Here is a 21,431-nt window from a genome sequence, read left to right as displayed (position 1 = left end):
AAAAAAGTCGCAGGCTCGACAAAAAATCAAGCATTAAGTCTTAAATTGCCACATAGTTTTGTCTTAGTCTGAAATGCATGCATAGGTTTTATATGTTCTGAAGATAGCGTTTAATCGTTTGGTTTATATGTTTAAACTGCACAACGCTTGAACGCGGTTGATATATTTGATCAACCCAGAAACACTGGTGTCTTTGATTTATGTATCGAGAGAAATTATCGTAAAAGAATAAATAACGGTTGTCAAGCATTGCAATCAGATCGTTTTTGAAATATTACCGAGAGAAGACACATACCCCTCAGTAAATAATCTTATTTAATCAATTAAGAAAAAATACTATCTGACAAAATTGTTCAATATTCTAAGTATCCTAGACAAATCAAGACTTAAATATACACCGTTTTTACAAAAAAAATTGACGTTAGCAAGCAACCAAATAATCAGGCAATCAATCCTTTCAGGACTTCTTTGATTGAATCTATGATATTGAACCTGTGGTTCTATATGGCAGATTTGGAAAGTTTTATCGTAACTATCATGATTTGTGTCTTACAATACCACCCTACTACTGTCATTTAAAATTGTTTACGACTATAACCAAAACTTGAGTGCTTACTGAATGTTTTGGCTTATCCTTTTTCAATACCATTGTAATTCATTCACGGTTCATTTATTTTTCTGCAAACTATTTTGTGAAATTGTGTTCATTTTTCCAAATTTTTATAGTTGATACTAGTGTTGTGTTATTTCGACTTTAATTTATTTTGTCACCTGGTTACTTCTTAACTGTTTGATAGGTGTTTAACCAATGCTTTACACATTTTAATGTGTTGATTCCAATGGCAAAATGGCGGTCACGTTCAAATTTGACTTTTTCACCCTTTAATACTGTTCAGGAGTTAATGTCCTTGATCTTTTTGCAATTGGTACTTTATGTCGTTTTTGTTCAATGTTCTTCAAAAACTTAAGAAACCTTCTACCATTGGTTTTCACTTGTAATGTTTGGTTCTTGGTGACAAAATTGAGGTCAAATTCAATATTGATGATTTCTCCTTTACTGTTTAGGAGTTGTGGTCCTTAGTCTAATGGCACTTTAAGTCTATGACGTTTTAGTGCAATTACAAATGAATTACTTGACCGATGTCTTTATAGTTTAAACGCCTGTATGTTGTAACTTGTGAAACAACAATGTTTCCATAGTACACTGATGCCACACTCGTACTATCATTTTCTATGTTTAGTGGACCGTGAAAACTAGGATCAAAACTCTAATTTGGCGTTAAAAGTAGAAAGATCATATCATAGGATCTCATAGAAAACATGTCGTGTACTAGGTTTCAAGTTGTTTGGACTTTAACTACATAAACAAGAGTGCACAAACTGAAATGTCTCGGCTTCTTTACTAATCATTAATATTATATTGATAGTCTTAAATATAAAGCTTTATTACAACTGTCACATAAACTTAACATTAACAAGATCTCTAAACACTGATCAATGAACCATGAAAATGAGGTCACGGTCAGATGAACCATGCCAAGCAGGTATGTACAGCTAAAAATTCTTCAATACAACAAATATAGTTGACGTATAGCTTAAAGTGGAAGAAAAACAGACCAAAACACAAAAACTTAACACTGAGCAATGAGCCCTGAAAATGAGGTCAAGGTCAATTAAAACCTGTGCGACTGACATATAGATCATAAAATATTTCCTTACACCAAATATAGTTGACCTATTGCAAATAGTATTAGAAAAATAGATTAAAATTCAAAAACTTTGACCTCTGCAGCATGAAAATGATTTCAAGGTCAGGTGACACCTGCCAGCTAGACATGGACACCTTACAATCCTTCCATACACATATAGAATACCTATTCCATACAGTATAAGAAAAACAGACCAAAACACAAAAACTTTACTATACCAATGAACCATGAAAATGAGGTCAAGGTCAGATGACACCTGCCAGTTGGACATGTACACCTTACAATCTTTCTATACACCAAATATACTAGACATATTTCTTATAGTATCTGAGATATGGATTTGACCACCATTCTGTAGTGATGGATCTTGTTAGATTGGAAAATAGGCATAGAATGTGGCAGGTTAAAAAGCTGAAAGCACCTTTAAAAACACAGAAAACCCAGTTTCTGTCTTGCTTGTTCAGCATTTAATAAGAATTCAAATAAAAATATTCTGTCAAACCACTTTATGTTGTAGTGGCAGGGACTGGACTAAAGTGTTTGACTTATACTTTGATTTGTGTATTCAATCTCCATATGTTTGCCCTTCGTCATAAATAAGCACAAAAGTACATAAACAATTCATTCACAGATAAAATCAAAAGTATACACAAATATTTACAAAGGTCAGTCACTATAAATTATGAAACCACTTGTGGAACTGAACAATTTTTAAATGGTCCCTGATGAGGTTATATCATTATAAATTTTTCATTACTTTCAATCTTTAATTTATTGTAATTAATGAATTGTAATTCTAACAATTCATTCAATCATAGCTTGGGTCATTTAAATTTGTTTATTTTGTCAGCTGAAATATGTTTAACACCCTAATGTTTTGCTTGGACCATCAACAACAGACCGGTCACCTTAAACATGTAATTTTAACTGTTATTTAAACACATACGTGTTATTCAGCTTTCATCTCTTTTGAAAATGATTAAGTTACGTAGGTTGGGGTCCCCCTCCCTTTTAAGGAAAAATGTTTGATTGTTTATATAGGGAATCACTTGAGCGTGACAGGAGCTGGGCCTCCTCTTATGCAGTCAGTGAGCCCTCATCTATGAAAATTTCTGGACCTGCCACTGATAAGTAATACATGCTATCTGAATTTTTATCATAAGGTCAGCATCTTTTGAAAATTCTTACTTTGGAACATTGAAACATCAGGGTTATTCAGGAACGTATATATTCTGCTAGATCTTCTGTTCCAAAGGGTCAATCAAAGGCGGATTTAGGGCCCCCCCTTTTTTGGAAAAAAAATGGTTGCTTATATAGGGAATCACTGAAGCGTGACTGGAGCGGGCCTCCTCTTAGGTCAGTCAGTGGGCCCCCACTTATGAAAATTTCTGGATCCGCCACTTTCAATTTACATGAATTTTACATGGACAGGACATTAAATTTTCTTGACATAACCAAGTATTGGAAACAACTGAGTTCAACTCATCAGAGGTAATTATGCATTGGTCAGATAGGAATTATACCGCAACCAGAATCTTTTTCCACTCATTCAAGTCTTTGGCACAACCAAGTTTGACACTGAGAGGTTCAACAGTAACAATAAAGATTAAAGCATAACAGCTGGTATGCTTAAAAAAAAGATTCATATCTCATCAAAAATACTAGACAAAACACATGATTAATCTAAGTAGAGTAAATGTTTCTGTCCAACTAACCAAAATGTAATTTCAACCGTTTGAAGGAACTGAATAAGATTGAAATTAATTTATTCTAGTTGTCTGCCCATAGATCATTATTTGTATTCCCGAGCTTCATAGTACATAACCATTTAGCACGACAGGGCCGACTCGATTAGACGAGTTTTCCCAGTTAAAATGTTTATTTGATGTTGTGATTAATGTTTTGATTTCAGTTGTAATTATAAATTACTGACTATATTTTGTGGACATGATATTATGTATCATAATGTGTAATTAATATAAGCACATGGCACTTTCGTGTGGGTATTCAATTTGAACTTTAGTTTGGTTTTTATTAGTGTTATGTGTATAGAGTTGGGTAGTCTATGGACATTAGTGATTGTAGAAGAAGTTCTTGTTGTGGTATAAAGAAATAGAAAATGTGTAAAAAAATAAAAAGAAAAGAAAATAATCGGGTGTTTATATATTAAGGTTGGACAATAATTTACAAATTAAAAACAAAAAGGAGAAATTTGCTTAAAAAAATAAAGAAAATGAAGACCTATTCTTATTTCAAAAGAATATTAGTTTTGAGGTTCATTATAACCAATTGGATAAACGAATTACCTTTCACAAATGATGACACCTGTTGCAATTCACTATCTTTGGGTTATAAACTAGTCACAATATATTGCCAGGTCAAATTGCATAGGTATAAAATAGGCATTTTGTATCTCTTTTAGGAACCTTTCTCTTCATTTTGAAAATTGTGAAATTAACTAGTACAGGGCAAATCACTGCTACCAATATTTGTGTATGAATACTGTAGAGTGATGGCTATTGAAATGACAATTCATCAAAGTATACCATATTTATTGGACGGAATACAGTAGAATGGAATGTTGCTTTACAACAATACAAACATAAAAAATAAATAAATCATCAGTTTAACAGATCAAATGTTATATCACAGAACTAAACGGTCATCTTCTAAAACAGCCGGGGGTGCTTCCCCATAACTAGAGATTCCTTGGGCAGTCATTCCAGCATTACGCTCCATACACTGTCGTTTACATTCCATTAGTCGCTCTAAGTCTTTCCACATTTTCATCTGTGTCATACTTGGACCATGACTTTCACGCACGGTTTTCTGCTGTTCTCTCAGGCCTTTACCAAGATTTTCTTGCTCCTGAACTTTTCTCTGATATAACTCTCTAAAAAACAAATATTTCCAATATTTAGAACATTGACTATAATACTGATCTCTATTCAACATAATTTGTTATTCAAAGACGATGAATTTTTCAGGAAACATACCAACTGTTTTGTCATTTATCAACAATTTACTTTAAAAAGACAAAGCATAATTATAAAGTTTACCTTGTTCATATATAAAACAACCTTTTATACCTAAGTAATCATTTTAAGAAAATGTTAGAGTAAAAACATTTTGAAAAATTTACAAAAATAATAATTCAAAATTGTTATAAATATAATTTAGTTGAAAAACAACCATCAAAAAGTATTTACTTCCATTACCTTTTTAACCCTTCCCATGAGAGGCCTTAATTTAATGGCCTCTTCTCTAAATCTCTTTCTTTGGTTCCAATGGCTCTTTGAAATATTTTGATAAGATAATTGATGTCCCCCTTAAATTGAATCTTTTAATTCTATACCTTATGTTCATCAGATCAGGTTTTGACCAAAATTTGAGAAAAAACATTTTTTTTATAATTTGTGTGTGTACGTGGGGTTAGGGGGCCTTAATTTATAACAGTTTTAATTTCCAACCATGATTATATTCTAAATATGATTTGGGAACTACACTTTCAGTTGCAAGTCCAAGTGAAGTCAAAATTAGAAAAAAAATATGAGTCTTGATTTTATGGTGAAAATGGCCTTTCTTAGCTAGACTACCATTCTCAACCCATTTTCTGTCAAGACTTTAATATTATTGTGGTACATGAGTTCATTTAGTTCCACTCTCTATGCAGGCTACATTAAGATGTAAGCTATCAGCATTCCTGGGTTATATATGTTAAGAAATAGAACAAACATGGTTCCTTTTTTTATTTTACAAATTAGATTTTCTCAAACAATTTAAGAGAATAAGTACATCTTTACAGGGGCGTTTATTGAGCTTACTGGTTTTACTACTTTCCCTGTTTTTTCTTTACCTGAAAGTTTTCTTCCTTGTATAAGGATCAGATGAAGTATAAGCTTTCATTTCCTCAGCTACTTTCTGTTGTTGCATTTCTATCATTCTAATCATACAATTCAGGTAATGGTAACGAGATTCTTCCTGCTTACATTCCTCATGATAACCTCTGACCTCCTGTAAACCAATAAATAAACATGTCATTAAGATGGTGGTACTGTCATGTCTCCATTCCTATGCTAACCCCATCTGAACAAATAACTTTAACTGTCCATTAAGCTGGACAAATTCCCCTTCATCTTGGATTGAAGTTTGCAAGTGACTAAAATACCAGGAATCAAAGAAGTGGATAATATAATTTGGACTTTTTTCTTAATGTCTTATTTTATGTTGTATCAAATACATGTGCATCCTAAATACATGCATAGTTGCATATCAGGCTGTTACAGTATATTAAGTTTTAACTAAACATGCGGTATGGGCTTTGCTCATTGTTGAAGGCCGTACAGTGACCTATAGTTGTTAATGTTTGTGTCATTTTTGTCTTTTGTGGATAGTTGTCTCATTGGCAATCATACCACATCTTCTTTTTTATATGTATATGTTCCAGACCATATGAGTATTTGGACCGTATGCGTACGGTCCAGTACGAGCTGACCATACATGTTATTTGATCATATGGGTATCATTAAAACAATCTTTATTTTTAGTTTTACAAATTGTTATTGATAATTCATTACAATTAAATAGATAAAATGAACAAACGAACAATTGAAATTAGGTATTTGTTTAATTGTATATCTGAATCCTATTTTGGTACGCTCGCCCAAGGTGACCGTTTCAAGTAACGTAATATTTTTAGCATTTTCATGTATGCAGTTCAGTCATGTTCTTTTGCATTTGAATTTTTTAGTAAAGTTTCTAAATATTCTAAAACTCTTTATGTTTATTGATATCTTCAATTCATAATGCAATTAATGTATTACTGATCGCCATGCTTAATACAACAGATTAACATATTTAATTAGCGTGAATTAAAAAAAAGTTAAAATATAAAGTTTTTGTTTCAATTACAATTAAACTTTTTTTATATTAATTTTATAGTTAAGTTATGTTGATCTGCTATATGCATTTGTATCTAATAAACTTACCAACTTTTTAATATAAGTCAGACCCTACGCGTACAGTCCGACTGTATGAGTATTTTGAAAAAGTACGCATACGGTCCAGACCGTACACGTACGGTTCAGACCGTACACGTACGGTCCAAATACTCATACGGTCTGGAACATGTATATATATGAATAGATATTGGAAGATGTGGTGTGAGTGCCAATGAGACAACTCTCCATCCAAATAACAATTTAAAAATTAAACCATTATAGGTTAAAGTACGGCCTTCAACACGGAGCCTTGGCTCACACCGAACAACAAGCTATAAAGGGCCCCAAAATTACTAGTGTAAAACCATTCAAACGGGAAAACCAACAGTCTAATCTATATAAACAAAACGAGAAACGAGAAACACGTATATATTACATAAACAAACGACAACTACTGTACATCAGATTCCTGACTTAGGACAGGTGTTTATATAAACAAGTCTAAATCGAAAACAATGTTCAAAGCTTTAATTGATTTGGATAAAAACTGCAATTTTTATATGTGTGCAGGCAAAACAAAATTCTTGTTAGAGGGGTTTAAAAACAGCACAAACAACAGTTTCCAAAAAACCAAAAAAGTCAAAAGTATGTTTTAACAAAAATGTGTCCATAGTACACGGATGCCCCACTCACACTATAATTTTCCATGTTCAGTGGACCGTAAAATTGGGGTAAAAACTTTAATTTGGCATTAAAATTAGAAAGATCATGGGGAACATGTGTACTAAGTTCAATGTTGATTGGATTTCAACTTCATCAAAAACTACATTGACCAAAAACTTTAACCTGAAGCAGGACAAGGAAATATTACCTGTTCTAGTTTTGCCATATTACTCTCTAGTCCTGCATTTGCAGTTTCATAAGAATGTTTCTTCTCCTCAAAAATTGCTGTTAGTTCCTATAAGAAGAAAAAAATATCATAAATCATCAATTGTTCCTTCTCATTTTGAAATGCCGAAGCAAGCTACTCAGATATTGTATTTATCCTATATTGTCAGCAATATTTCACTTGGTTCTGTGCTTTGACTAATATATATTTAAATTCTCAAATAAATCGAATTCAAATCCATAAGAATAATTTAAAAGACTAAGACTAGTTACTGACAATTCCCTCCATGACTTATTTTTGTTTGAATTTCCTACTTGTTAAATACACCAAAATTGGTATCTCTATGAACAGTATCAAATAAACAATCAAGATCTAACAACTTTTGCAATCATCAATTATAGTTTTTTTATAATTTATAAATTATGTTTCCATTTCTACAGTTTCAAATTTACCTGTGAAACGTGATCTTGTACTATAACATTCCAAATCAACTGTCATGTGTATAAAAACTATCAAAAGATTGTCTTAAATTGTAAATTCTTTCATTAAGAATTGAAACCTACTGTATTCCTCTGTCTTAGTGGTCTTAGTTCCTTTATGATAGGTGCCAAAGCTCCCTTTTTCTCTGCTATTTTTCTGTTCATCCTGGTAACCATATCTGACATATCCTCCAATGTTTTACCTTTCCTATCATCATATTCACTCTTCACTGAGGACACTTTCTCTAAATCTTCCTGAGTCTGTCTGTAGCCTGCTACACCCTTTTTGTTCTCTAAGGCAGACTACAATAAATAAACAAGAGCTGAATGAAGCACAGTATATACTACACATAAAAATGATTTAAGAATCATTTTCATTTGAAATGATGTTATAATATTTATATCACCCATACATTCAAAATTATTTATACAAACAAATGTTCAAAGACTAAATATATAAACAATTCTTATTGAAATAACAACACTATACCAATAGACACAAATGTATATATATATATATTTCATAATGAAATAATTTATAGCATACCAATTGCATGTTCATATTTTCATCCCTCTGTCTTAAGATTTCCTCTGTTCTTGATAGCACACCAACTTCAGCTCTTATTTCTGCTATTTCTTGTCTCTTCTTCTTGTAAATAGTACTTTTACTCCTCAACTTATTAACATACCTCTTGAACTGAAATCAAAATCACTAAAATTTAACCATGCACAAGGTCAAGTTATCAAATATTTTTTGCAGTCTATATCTGACAACAAGCAACAAATAGCAATGTCCTATTCCAAAAACAACAGTACATGAGGGTAGAGTACATTTTTCATGCTAACTGATCTGGTACAATACATAAATTGAAAAAATCAAGTATTTAAAAAAATGCACTCATAATTTGATTAATTCTGCATCCATCCCCTTTGAGTCCCCTCATCTGCTCCCCCTGTAGATGTAAACATCTTCTCCTTTTTGAGTACCTCTCTCTACCCCCTGTAGATGTATATTTACATCTTCTCCTTTAAGTACCTCTCTCTACCCCCTGTGAATGTATACTTACATCTTCTCCTTTAAGTTCCTCTACACCCCTGTGAATGTATACTTACATCTTCTCCTTTAAGTTCCTCTACACCCCTGTGAATGTATACTTACATCTTCTCCTTTAAGTTCCTCTACACCCCTGTGAATGTATACTTACATCTTCTCCTTTAAGTTCCTCTACACCCCTGTGAATGTATACTTACATCTTCTCCTTTAAGTACCTCTCTCTACCCCCTGTGAATGTATACTTACATCTTCTCCTTTAAGTTCCTCTACACCCCTGTGAATGTATACTTACATCTTCTCCTTTAAGTTCCTCTACACCCCTGTGAATGTATACTTACATCTTCTCCTTTAAGTTCCTCTACACCCCTGTGAATGTATACTTACATCTTCTCCTTTAAGTTCCTCTACACCCCTGTGAATGTATACTTACATCTTCTCCTTTAAGTACCTCTCTCTACCCCCTGTGAATGTATACTTACATCTTCTCCTTTAAGTTCCTCTACACCCCTGTGAATGTATACTTACATCTTCTCCTTTAAGTTCCTCTACACCCCTGTGAATGTATACTTACATCTTCTCCTTTAAGTTCCTCTACACCCCTGTGAATGTATACTTACATCTTCTCCTTTAAGTTCCTCTACACCCCTGTGAATGTATACTTACATCTTCTCCTTTAAGTTCCTCTACACCCCTGTGAATGTATACTTACATCTTCTCCTTTAAGAACCTCTCCACCACCCGCTTCTTTAACCATGTCTCTTTTCTGTTCAATTTCCTGCTGAATATGATTATACTCATCTCTTAGTCCTCTGTAAGTCTCCACTGCAGCTTCCTTCTTGTGGGCAATGATAGAAGCCTACAAAAATAAGAAAAATACTCAATACCTGAGAAAATCTGATCAATTGAAATATGTATTTAGCCAAAACATGGTTCCAAGTTCTTATATCTTTAGCTTAAAGGTAAAAAACATATTTCGTACCTATTTTCAATCTCTGAGAAAGAACTTTATGTCAAATTCAAATCACGTTCTGAGAATGACGAGGCATAACAAACCTATTTGCTTATTGACTGTTTAAAGAAAATAGTAGCCCCATTTGTGTAACAATTCATCATCAATGCAAAACATTTATTATGAAAATGTGACAATATCATTAGAAATACACACATGAATACAAAGAAATCTATATCAATTGAAATTTTTTTGACAAAACTTAGGGGAAAATTAGAACTTCTAAAATAATTTTGAAGTAGACAGTCTTTTTATAGCCTACTATTAGGGTGTAGTCTTTGCTTATTGTTGGAAGGCTGTATGGTGACAAATAGTTGTTAATTTCTGTGCCATTTGGTTTCTCGTTGAGATTTGTCTTATTTGCGATCTCACTGCATCTTCTTATTTTTATAATTTGACTTGATTCACATTTTTAAGCTAGGAATTATAGATACCAAATCCCAGTTTGCCCTAGTTTTTCTAGATATGAAATGCAAATAAATGTAAATTTCTCAATTTATAATATAATAACATACCTGTTGCCTAAAGAGATTAGATTTATCATCTGGGTCACGACTCGCCAACATTCTCTTCTCCATCAGCTGATTTATCTCAGAATTTAACTCAGATATCTGTAATAGTAAATGGTATAATAACAGTAGGTTAACAAAAGGATAGGGGGGAGTGAACTTATTATTTCAGGTTTTTATTTATATCTGTTTTAATGTTGGGATAATGCATAATTAGAAATGTGTAGTTTTCCCTACATGAAATCATAATAAATGTAGTTGTGCAAAATACATAGATTTTGGTAATTTTGACTCACAACTATTTTGGGGGTAACTGAATGTTTTCAATATTTCCAATTCACAAACATGTGTCAAAATAATTTCATTTTACAGTATGGAAATGAAAACTGAAAATTGAAAATTTTACTTGAAGCACATATAAAAAAAGTTCCTTTCATCTGTATTTTTATACTTTGTTTGATTTAATAAAAAAAAATTCCCATTCATACAATTTCCTGGCAGTTAGGGTAAAGGGAACTATACAGGCAACCACATGAAATGAAATTGAAATTCTTATCATACGTAAATCATTGATGAAATACCAGGGAGACAAGTTTTTTACATCAAAAACAATTATGTTGTCAGTTCTTCCATATATCTTTAAAAAAAAAAAGGTAATTAAAAAATATATTTTGACTGCTCAAATATTTATTGAAAAGTATTTTGTTAATACCATTACTTCAAGTGATAATACCTGTGAATTAAGCTGATCCAAGTCTGACTGTCCCATTGCTGGTTCAGCAACAACACGTTGTAAATCTTGTAAAATCTTACGACGTCCAGTTATATCTTTTGGTAGCCTTTCAGTTACAATGTATTTATTGGTCCTTGTTTCTTCTTCCAGTCTTTGTAAAAGTGCTACAACAGATTAATTTTGAGTTATTCTTTATAAATTAGTTTAGTTTGTTGACAAAAGATCAATTAGCATAAATGACATCATTTTTTATTTTCTTTACTGTGATTTAATAGCATTAACATTCTGACATTGGAACATATTCGAAAATGTACGAATATGAAATTCATCTATGGAAATTATTGCTCCACTTAACTTTGGTATATTTCAATTTATTTCCATATAATATTGTAGTCAACAGGGTAAAGTGGTTGAATTAGTTTCTATGAAATATGGAACATGCCTAGGACAATCTACAAAATGGTAGTACAAAATACTAGTAGGAAATTATCTATCAGAAATATAATCAACATTTGGTTTTTCAAAATTTATCAAACTGGATAGCACCATTTGCAAGTGAATATTTTATATCTTGTTTATCAAGGATTTGATCTATTAGGGTGTAATACTAAATTGCACATACTGTCTGGATTAGCCCCAACACTTGTTTGTCTCTGATCATGAAGTTGTTGTTGAAGTCTTCTGATTTTCTGTTCTTCATGTTGAATCTGTAATCACATAAGAAGAGATTTTCTTTAACATGTTTATACTCTTAAATTACAACAAAGATAAACTTTTTGCATTACATTTCAAAAATACTTATTCTTGTTTATTATTGAATAATTAATCCAAGAATTGGAATATAAAAAAATGTTTAACCAGTGACAAAAAATGCATTAATACTCAAATGTGCTGTTCTGTCATAAGTTGATTATTTTTTGATATTTTAAATCTTGGATAAGCTTTATATAACATTTTACATGGACTTTTATTTGAAACAAAGTAGAAACTGAATGGAAATTGTTCTTTGCCAGACCTTTTAAACCTTTTTGATGCAACATCATCAGCAACATCTTGACAATACCTCAGAGGAGTTAAATTATCTCATTCATTTCACATTTGAAATAATAGGTTTCTATATACTTCACTGGCAACTCATAATAATCCATTGCACATGTAATGACATCAAATAGATTTCTCAGTAAAATATAATTTTTCACCTATAAAATGCATGGACTACTTATATATCGTGATCCTTAAATCTTTCCATTATAAAAATTAAGAAAAAAAGTCATATAAGCATGTTTTGAAATGAGCTCAAAAGTTGTATAACAAAAATATGTCCCTAGTACACAGATGCCCCATCTGCATGACCATTTTCTATGTTCAGTAGACCATGAAAATGGTGTCAAAACTCTAATTTGGAATTAAAATTAGAAAGATCATATCAAAAGCAACATGTGTACTTAGTTTCAAGTTGGTTGGAATTCAACTTCACCAACAACTACCTTAACCAAAAACTTTAACCTGAAGTGCAAAAGACAGATAAACGAAAGGACGCACAGACCAGAAAACATAATGCCCATAAATGGGGCATAAAAAGTGCGTCAAGCATGTTTTGAAATGTGCTCAAAAGTTGTATAAAAATCAGATTTTTTTTTGTTTGAGCCAGCTCTCAATTACATTCAGATAATTACCAATGTTGCTTGCTCCTGTCTTTGTTCAGCAAGCTTCTTTTCTTTGTCTCTCTCAAGTCTTAAATTCCTGGCTACATTCATCATTGTTTGGGAGTTTGGATGAGATTCTACCTACAAATAAAACAAAAACATATGTTTCTTCATTAATCAGGTTAAAAATAACAACAAAACTCTATTGGTTGGAATGAAGCTATTTAATTATCAAGTTCACTGAAGCATAGTGTTGGATAATCGGTTGAAATTACCAACCGATTATCTATTACAATCGGTTGACAGCAACCAACCGACTATCGGTTATAATCGGATCATAATACCTTGCCCTTTTTTTTTTAAAGGAAATCATGTATTTAGTCTCATTGTACATGTCTTATGTGTACATTCAATATCATTGCAGAGTTTATATATTCATATTTGATCTTTTGTTTCCTTTTCATATTCTTGTGTACTTAATTATAATCCTGGTACCTTTGATAATTATCTATTCAGCAGTTAAAACAATGAAATGTCTTGATAAGAATCAAGATTCCTATTGAACATATTTTATCTCATAATTACAACATTTATTACCAACAGTGACACTAACATTTCTAAATTTCAATGGTGTAACTCACAAAACAATTTCAATAACATAGCTGTATGAACATTTGAATGCTTCTAATTAAGAAAAGATATATAGTTTTTAATTTTTAGAAATTTAAAATTAACACAAAAAAATAAAATAATGCATTTGCATTATAAGATATACAGTATACAAAGGGTATTAAGCCATTGTCTGTTAATTCGTGAAGAACGCTTTTTTTCACTCTTGTGATCATTAATTTCTGTCAATTGTGTCATTCGTACGTCTGAACTTATAATTGTAAGAATGCGGAATTATTACATAGTTGAACCGTATCCGATTCGTGATTCTTATATTTTTATAAATGGCGGACAAATTTCGGAAAATTTACAACAATAAACGATGTTTGGCAAACAATTTGGAAAGGAATATGACGTTTTTGATGCAACACATGGATAAACATTTCTAAAAGGCAATTTGGTTCTAATGAAGCAACGAAATTATTTTGTCTAAAATCAGAATGATTTGTACCGCTCTCAAGTAACAAGTACCGGTAATGAAAGAAAGTATTTCATACAAAGTTATTAATGTTAAATAACCTTCCATCAATCTGCAAATGCTTTTGTCATGTTTATAAAGAAGGAAATTGGTTTATTCTTTAATAATTGGATGTTTGACATTGTTACTGTCATCGACTGGTTAATATTGTTTGACTGCGCATATAAAATGCAAACCGTAAAACAGACCGGAAGTTGACAAGCTAAAGGTCCGGAAATTTAAAACGACAATCGATTGAACAAAATCCCAATCGATTATCGACATCGCAAGGCCCAACCAACTAATTTCCGACTTATTCCGATCATCGGAACAACACTACTGAAGCATCAATACAATTCTACTTGAAAATACTAATTTTTTTTTAAACTTTGTGCAGATGTAATGTTTGATTGATTGGTGCTTGCTTTACACCTCATCAGCACAAAAAGGCAATATCGCAGCGAGCAAAAGTAAAGGATTTTTTATAATGTTTTATACAACACAAAGTAAAACATCTCCTGCAATGAATTTATGAAATTGTATGTCATTTGTCAAATTACACAAAAGTCACTTCAGGTAGCAGGTTTTTCACAATTGCAATAACTTCTCTTTTGAATTTTCTTATATCAGACTTTTTGTAATGATTTTCTATACCTTTCTTTTCAATCTTTCTATCCTTTTATTCAATTGTTCTTTCTCGTCTTCCATATTAGATATATCTTTTCTAATTTCACCAGTATTGAATCCTGAACTCCTCAACTTTTCTGCTTGTTTATGTAAATCTTTGAACTGATCCATAAGTTCTTCATACTATAAACACCATCAAAGAAAATACATGGATAAATACTTTCAGTTTCATACAAATTTTATAAGAAATAAAGTGAACAAGAGATGCTAAATTTGAATTTTGTCAGGATTTCAAGGAGTTTTATTGTAAAATCTTCAAATATTGTATTGGTATTCGTAACTGAAAATATACCAAATAACTAAAGAGTACTTTTATCTCAAAAACTAAATATAACCGCTCCAAATTAGACACTGATTGAATAAAACATGGTAAAAATGTCAGGTAATTTTATGTTACATAAAAGTTTGATTTTTTAAAGTCCTTAATATAATTTATTCTTTTTTCTATTCTGTATGATTTCTATATAGCTAGCTAGTAAAGTTTGTTTTTCTAAACTTCATGAAACGGTAAAAAAAAATGTAAGTTACCGGTATATGTCTCAAGGGTAAATTTGCTAATGGATTATTACAAGAACTATATAATAGTGGTAGGAGCTATCACAGAAGGCTTGAAATGCATATTTTAAATAAGTAAATTGTGAGATTGAACACAAATTTGTATGCATCATTGTCAGTTTCTTAAGTTTCTTCTGCTACCTATTATGACACTGTAGTCAGATTTCTTTTAAACCAAGTTGTACTGTGTGTATTGCTATGTGTTGTTTGTTTATTGTACATTGGCAAGAGGTGTAATGGGGAGGGTTGAGATCTAACTAAGCATGTTAAACTTTGCCATATTTTTGCACCTGTCCCAAGTAAGGAACCTCTTGCCTTTTTAAGTCTTCTATATTTTTTAAATTTCAGTTCATTTACATGTTTAGAAGTTAAGTGTGACGTCCCATTTTCTCTGAAGTATTTTATGTTTAGGGGCCAGATGAAGCCAGACTCCACGTACAGAATTTTCTGTCTGTTTTGAAGATCTATTGGTGGCCTTAGGATGATTTCTGCTCTTCAGTTGGGTTATTGTTTTTTTGACACATTCCTTATTTCCATTCTCAATTCCAATTTGAATTATATTACATTAATTTGTAAAATTACCTGAGCATACAAATCTGGGATACCTTCCTCAGCCATGATCTCTGATGGGACATCTATTTTTACCAGGAAACGAGCTAAATAAGCTCTCTTTTGCAATTCTGGTACCCTTTTCAACAGCCATTCTAAAATTGGGTAAATAACCAGCTTATCTCCTTGAACCAATCCAGCTCTAAATGTGGACCTATAGGAAGACAATCTTAAAAAGTTGTTTATTTCTGACACAGATTGAGGAAAACTAATATCAGCATGTACTTGTATACTAATAAAATGCATTGCTGTTTGCATAAGAGATCATCTCTAATAATTTGCAGACATTTAAGTTGAGGGAAAAAATGTTCTGTTATACATTTCAATTGGAAATATGTATGACTTATGATATATAAAGAATGTTCGCCTCATTTTAAAAACATTTCACATAGAACTAACAACATTACGATAATTCAGATACATGAAAATTACAAAAAAATAAAAATCTTTAAATAATTTACCATTCATTATCTTTTTCAAAAGGAAAATCTGAATATTTCTAACCCAAAAAGAAAAAGAATTGACATGCACAAGAGTATACTGCATTCTTATTCAGGGTTTTAGATTGCTCCTATAGAAATAAATGCAGAACTCTATCCACACACAAAGTACATGCAATTTATAAGTTGCACAGAGCAAAGATGTTCAAGTAACTTACGATAGTGTTTTCCCATTCATGTGTTACAATTTATAAACTGTCAGAAAAAGATGTCAATCAAAAAGCAATTTATTTCATTCATCTATTTTAAAATAAATTACATACAAAAATTTCAAAGTCAGTTAATGCAAAGAAAAAGACTTTATAGATTTATTCTACTTACTCAAAAGTGGTCTTTCTGTTATGTCACAAAATTGTAACAACAAGTGAAGTTATTGAAACAGAAATATCTTCATTTAAAAGAGCTTCCTTATCACCTCATAATATGTTTTTGTGAATTTTTATTTTTTTCTATAATGTTAAAAACCTTTTTATATCATTCTTACAGTGAAACTATTTGATTTCTTTAAGACAGTAACTTATGAAGTTCTTGTAACTGGGAAAACACTGCATGCATAGATTTATTAGTTAAATAAAACAACTAGCAGATTTCTACATCACAGCAAAAGTTCACAAACATTAATACTTACACATCACTATTATAAAAATAAAATAAAATATATCAATTATTTATAATCATATATCTGTTTCAGTTGAATGCGAAATGTTTAAGCCATAAAATAAGGTTAATAATGTCCAGTACTAAATGTGATTTCAGCGGCATACTTTGATTGATGCTGCAACATATCCTCTCTCCTCAATTTAAGATTTTAAGAATGAAAAAAGTACCATTAACAGTGTGATGGTTTAATTAATAATGGAAGGTGTGGGGATATGTCAATGAAACAGTTACCCCTTTTTCAACTGATTTTTATAGTTCCTTCTTATGTTGTACTGTTATACCACTGTCCGAGGTAAGGGGAGGGTTGGGATCCCATTAACATGTTTAACCCCACCACATTATTTAAGTGTGTGCCTGTCTCAAGTTAGTAGCCTGTAATTCAGTGGTCGTCTTCGTTTATGTGTTACATATTTGTTTTTTCGTTCATTTTTTTTACATAAATAAGGCCATTAGTTTTCTCGTTTAAATTGTTTTACATTGTCATATCAGGGCCTTTTATAGCTGACTAAATCGGTATAGGCTTTTCTCATTGTTGACGGCTGTACTGTGACCTATAGTTGTTATTGTCTGTGTCATTTTGGTCTCTTCTGGACAGTTGTCTCATTGGCAATCATACCACATCTTCTTTTCTATACCCAACATAAGAAACAATTAAGACAGTATACATAGAAATAAAATATAGCAGACTTGTTTTACAAAATGTCTTTTCTTTGTATTACTAAATGTCTCTGAGTGGATCTCTCAGATTAGAAACTTACTCATTTGGAGGTTTGTACTTCAGCACACGAAGAGTAGTAAATATTCGTATTGCTGTTTGATCAGGACTTTCCTCTCTAATATCTAGCTTTTGCTGTAAAAGAAATTTGAATTACAGATAACTTTCAATACCTTTTCATTGCATACAAAAATGTAATACTTGAAAGGAAATAACAAATTGTACATCAGTCTACAACAATCACCAAAACTAGGGTTGGCCCGAAAACTGGAACCACACATATATTTTTATTTGGCCTAATAAACTGTAAGTTAATTGTATTGTACATTATAAACATGATGAAATAGAGAAGAAGGATTGTAAAGTAAACATGACAACAATGCTGCAAAGTGATTGTTTTTGTTAGAAAGAAGGAAAACTTTTAAATGAAAATATCTTCTTATGTCATGTATGTTAGTTTGTGAAAAAAGAAAATTTAAACATGGTAAAGACAGGTTAACCCTGTTGTTTATTTTAACTGTACTACAAAATGTACATGTACATTGAATAAAAAAATCATTGAAAGGAGCAGTGGATTTTATTTTAAAAAGTTTTGTGCTGTTTTCCATTCATATTCCGTTATTATTTCATTACCTTTGGATCAATGACAGCAATGATATCATTGAGAACTTGTAATAGCTGGAGTGGTTCAAGAGAATCAAAGGATATCAAGTTGTAAGTCTTACTGAATGGTTCTTTTTTCAGTTCCTGAGTGATGAACTTCAATTGTTCACTCATGACTGAACAAATAGTTTCCCTGAAATGAAAAAAAAATACTACTAATAAGTCTGTATCACTTTTGCATTGTAACACTAGAATAGATATTCCCTATTGTGACGTCAAAATTTTATCGGAAGCTTTGTGATGTCCATGGCTTGTAATTTGATCTGATCATCAACAAAGATTTTGATTCATAATTACATTCATAATTACATTAATCTGAAAACATTAACATACTTGGAAAAATAGTGCTACTGGTTTTGGAAAAGTCATTAAATGAAAGTTTATTGTACCAACAAAACCACTATCATAAATTCATTGAATCAACAAGAAGCATCTACATCTAAAACATATACCATGTATACATGTAGCTGCAAATCAAACATGACAAAAAAATGGATATAGCATTTAATAGTTTTTATTAGAACAATTAGAAACAAATTGTACTCAAAATTTATAAACTGGTGCTGGTTAAAAATTTCATCTATCTTTTGTTGGTGTTGGTTAGCCACTACAGAGAAGTTTGGTGAGTTTGGTCTTAATTCCTCATTGCTCTCAATCTCTAGTACATGTAGTTCGTCAGATTGTTTATTTCAGTCTCTAATGATCCGATAAAAACAGCTGTTCTTATAAATCTCTTTGTTTGGCCTGATTGGTACATATCTTTTAGTATTTGGTTGATGGAGTATCTAAGTTTTTATTGGTTTTAAAATGTGTGATTGAATGGGTAAAGCAAACTTTCAATGGATGGTCTTATGAAGGGGGTAACATGGTTTTTTGTTCTGGTTACTAGTGGTGTCAGTAAATATATATAAAAAAAAATGTGGTATGACAAACAATAAGATACATTGTACATGTAGTCCGAGATTACTCTGACCTCCAATGGCTGTTTTGCCAGACAAGCTGGGGCTGTGGGATGTCAGAGCTCGTCCAATATCAAAAAGTGGATATATGACCCATCCATGGGTCACTGTGAAAACTGTTAAAATATGGGGGAAAAAAAGGTTGGCACGTATGTGAAACTTACATAAATAAAGAGATAAATGAAAAAATGAACAGATTAATGCCTGATTTATATAATTTCAAGGCTGTCAGTCGGCATCAGAAGCAACGAAGTAGCGCATCTATTTTGGGTGGGCAAATTAAATATCCACTTTTTTTCTTAAGGATATGGGACAAGCTCTGACATCCCTTGGCCCCAGCTTGTCTGACAAAACAGCCATTGGACGTCAGAGTAATCTCGGACTATGTACATGAAACTCTCCACGAGAGCCCAAATGACACAGAAATAAAAAAGTCTTTTCCTCTAGAACTGCTGAACCAGATTTAAACACTTGTCTGTCCATATATGAAAGTCCAGGAAACACTGGTTAATCTATAAAATATGCTAATTCTCCGGCTGTCTATTTAAGATGTGGCTAATTTCAGGGGATGGTATTCACTTGGTCTTACTAACGTGGAGTTAGATTTTGTTCTTCTTCTTCTTTATAATTCAGCACTCCATCAACATACTGATGATAACGTGCCGGGCACTGATATTACTATGCCGCACGTGCGTGGGATATAAATTTTATTTACAGTGAAAAAAAAATACAAAAATAAAAATAAAAATTTCAACATTTATAACTTCTTTTTATTCTGTTTTTGTACTATACATTTTGGTTAAAACTATATACATTGTGGAATATTTAAATGTTTAGATGTTTATTGAGAACAGATATTGGAATCTTTTCTCGGAAGCTTTCAAGAGTAGTACATTGAACTGCAGCTACTGGGAGAAGGTTCCATTGCAAGATTGTTCTAGGGTAGAATGAGTACTTGTATGAGTCTTTAGTGGTTTGTATGGGTCTGAAAGAGTAAATATGTGAATGTTGTCGTGTTCTTGTATCAGATTGTGTAAGTAGGTTTGTCGGATGTATGGCAACAAGATGATGTATAATTTTGTAGAGGAAAATGATCGGGTTCTAATTCGCCTTTTCTCAAGTGTTGCCCAATTTAGAGTTTGTAGCATTTCAGTGACTGAGCTGGTGTTATGGTATCTGTTGCAGGTGTACCTTGCTGCTCTGCGCTGGACCATCTCAAGTTCGTGTGCGGTTCCCAGACGCAGCTGCTGTATTCTAGCTTTGGTCTTACTAGTGCAATGTATGCTTTTTCTTTGACTGTTTTTGAGTTGACTTTTAGATTCCTTTTAATAAAGTTCAGCTTTTGTGTGGCTGCAGCTGTGATATTGTTTACATGTTTGTTCCATTTGAGATCAGTTTGTATAGTTATTCCCAGATATTTTGTGGATGTTTCTTTTTGAAGTACATGTTGGTGGAGAGTATAGTCAAAATTTAATGGGTTTTTCTTAGTTGTTATCTGAAGGACTGAGCACTTGTCTGGATGGAATGACATGAGCCAGTCCTCCCATTTTGCAGCTGATGTGAGATCTTCTTGCAGTTTTTGTGTTTCTTCTTTGTTTCTTATTGTTTTATAAATTATGCTTTCATCTGCAAATAATCTGAGGGTACTGTGTTTGATGTATTCGTTAAAGTCATTTATGTATACAAGGAATTGTTGTTGGGTCTCAAATAAGAAATACCTTAAAGTTAAACAACTTTCAAACTTAGTAGAATAATCTTAACTGTATCATGTATGTCTTTAGTTGACCTCTATCTCCTTTGCTTTTCCCATATAGTTGAAATTTTAAAATAACCATACCTATCTAAGTATCTTCTTTCCAAAATAAATTTCTCTATGGAATTTACGACAACTTCCGGTTACGATTTTAATAGTCTCAAACTTTTTTTTACAAATTTCATATTACTTTGTTTCTATGTATTCATAGTGAATATAAAGGAAATCTTATTATT

The 21,431-nt window shown here is 31.7% G+C and overlaps 1 protein-coding gene across 2 annotated transcripts; it reads right to left on the bottom strand.

The window, feature by feature from the left end:
- Window positions 1–4,244: 4,244 nt before the first annotated feature.
- On the bottom strand, window positions 4,245–21,336 carry LOC134712281 (intraflagellar transport protein 81 homolog). 2 transcript variants are annotated; one of them, XM_063573678.1, is made up of 15 exons: window positions 21,280–21,336; window positions 18,454–18,616; window positions 17,864–17,955; window positions 15,919–16,114; window positions 14,749–14,904; window positions 12,999–13,109; window positions 11,945–12,029; window positions 11,323–11,486; window positions 10,596–10,691; window positions 9,781–9,927; window positions 8,565–8,714; window positions 8,102–8,320; window positions 7,521–7,607; window positions 5,566–5,723; window positions 4,245–4,602 (listed from the first exon to the last, which is right to left on the bottom strand). In XM_063573678.1, the coding sequence occupies exons 2-15, from the start codon at window positions 18,595–18,597 to the stop codon at window positions 4,356–4,358; spliced, it is 2,052 nt and encodes a 683-aa protein (XP_063429748.1). In that variant the 5' UTR covers window positions 18,598–18,616; window positions 21,280–21,336; the 3' UTR covers window positions 4,245–4,355. The 2 variants fall into 2 exon arrangements, with proteins under 2 accessions (XP_063429748.1, XP_063429750.1); XM_063573680.1 differs by having other exon boundaries at window positions 15,919–16,099.
- Window positions 21,337–21,431: the final 95 nt, after the last annotated feature.

The sequence above is a fragment of the Mytilus trossulus genome, chromosome 3 (genome assembly GCF_036588685.1).
Source record: "Mytilus trossulus isolate FHL-02 chromosome 3, PNRI_Mtr1.1.1.hap1, whole genome shotgun sequence".
Classification (NCBI taxonomy): domain Eukaryota; kingdom Metazoa; phylum Mollusca; class Bivalvia; order Mytilida; family Mytilidae; genus Mytilus; species Mytilus trossulus.
Note: the sequence above shows the minus strand (reverse complement) of the source record. Positions and strands in the feature narration are given on the sequence as shown.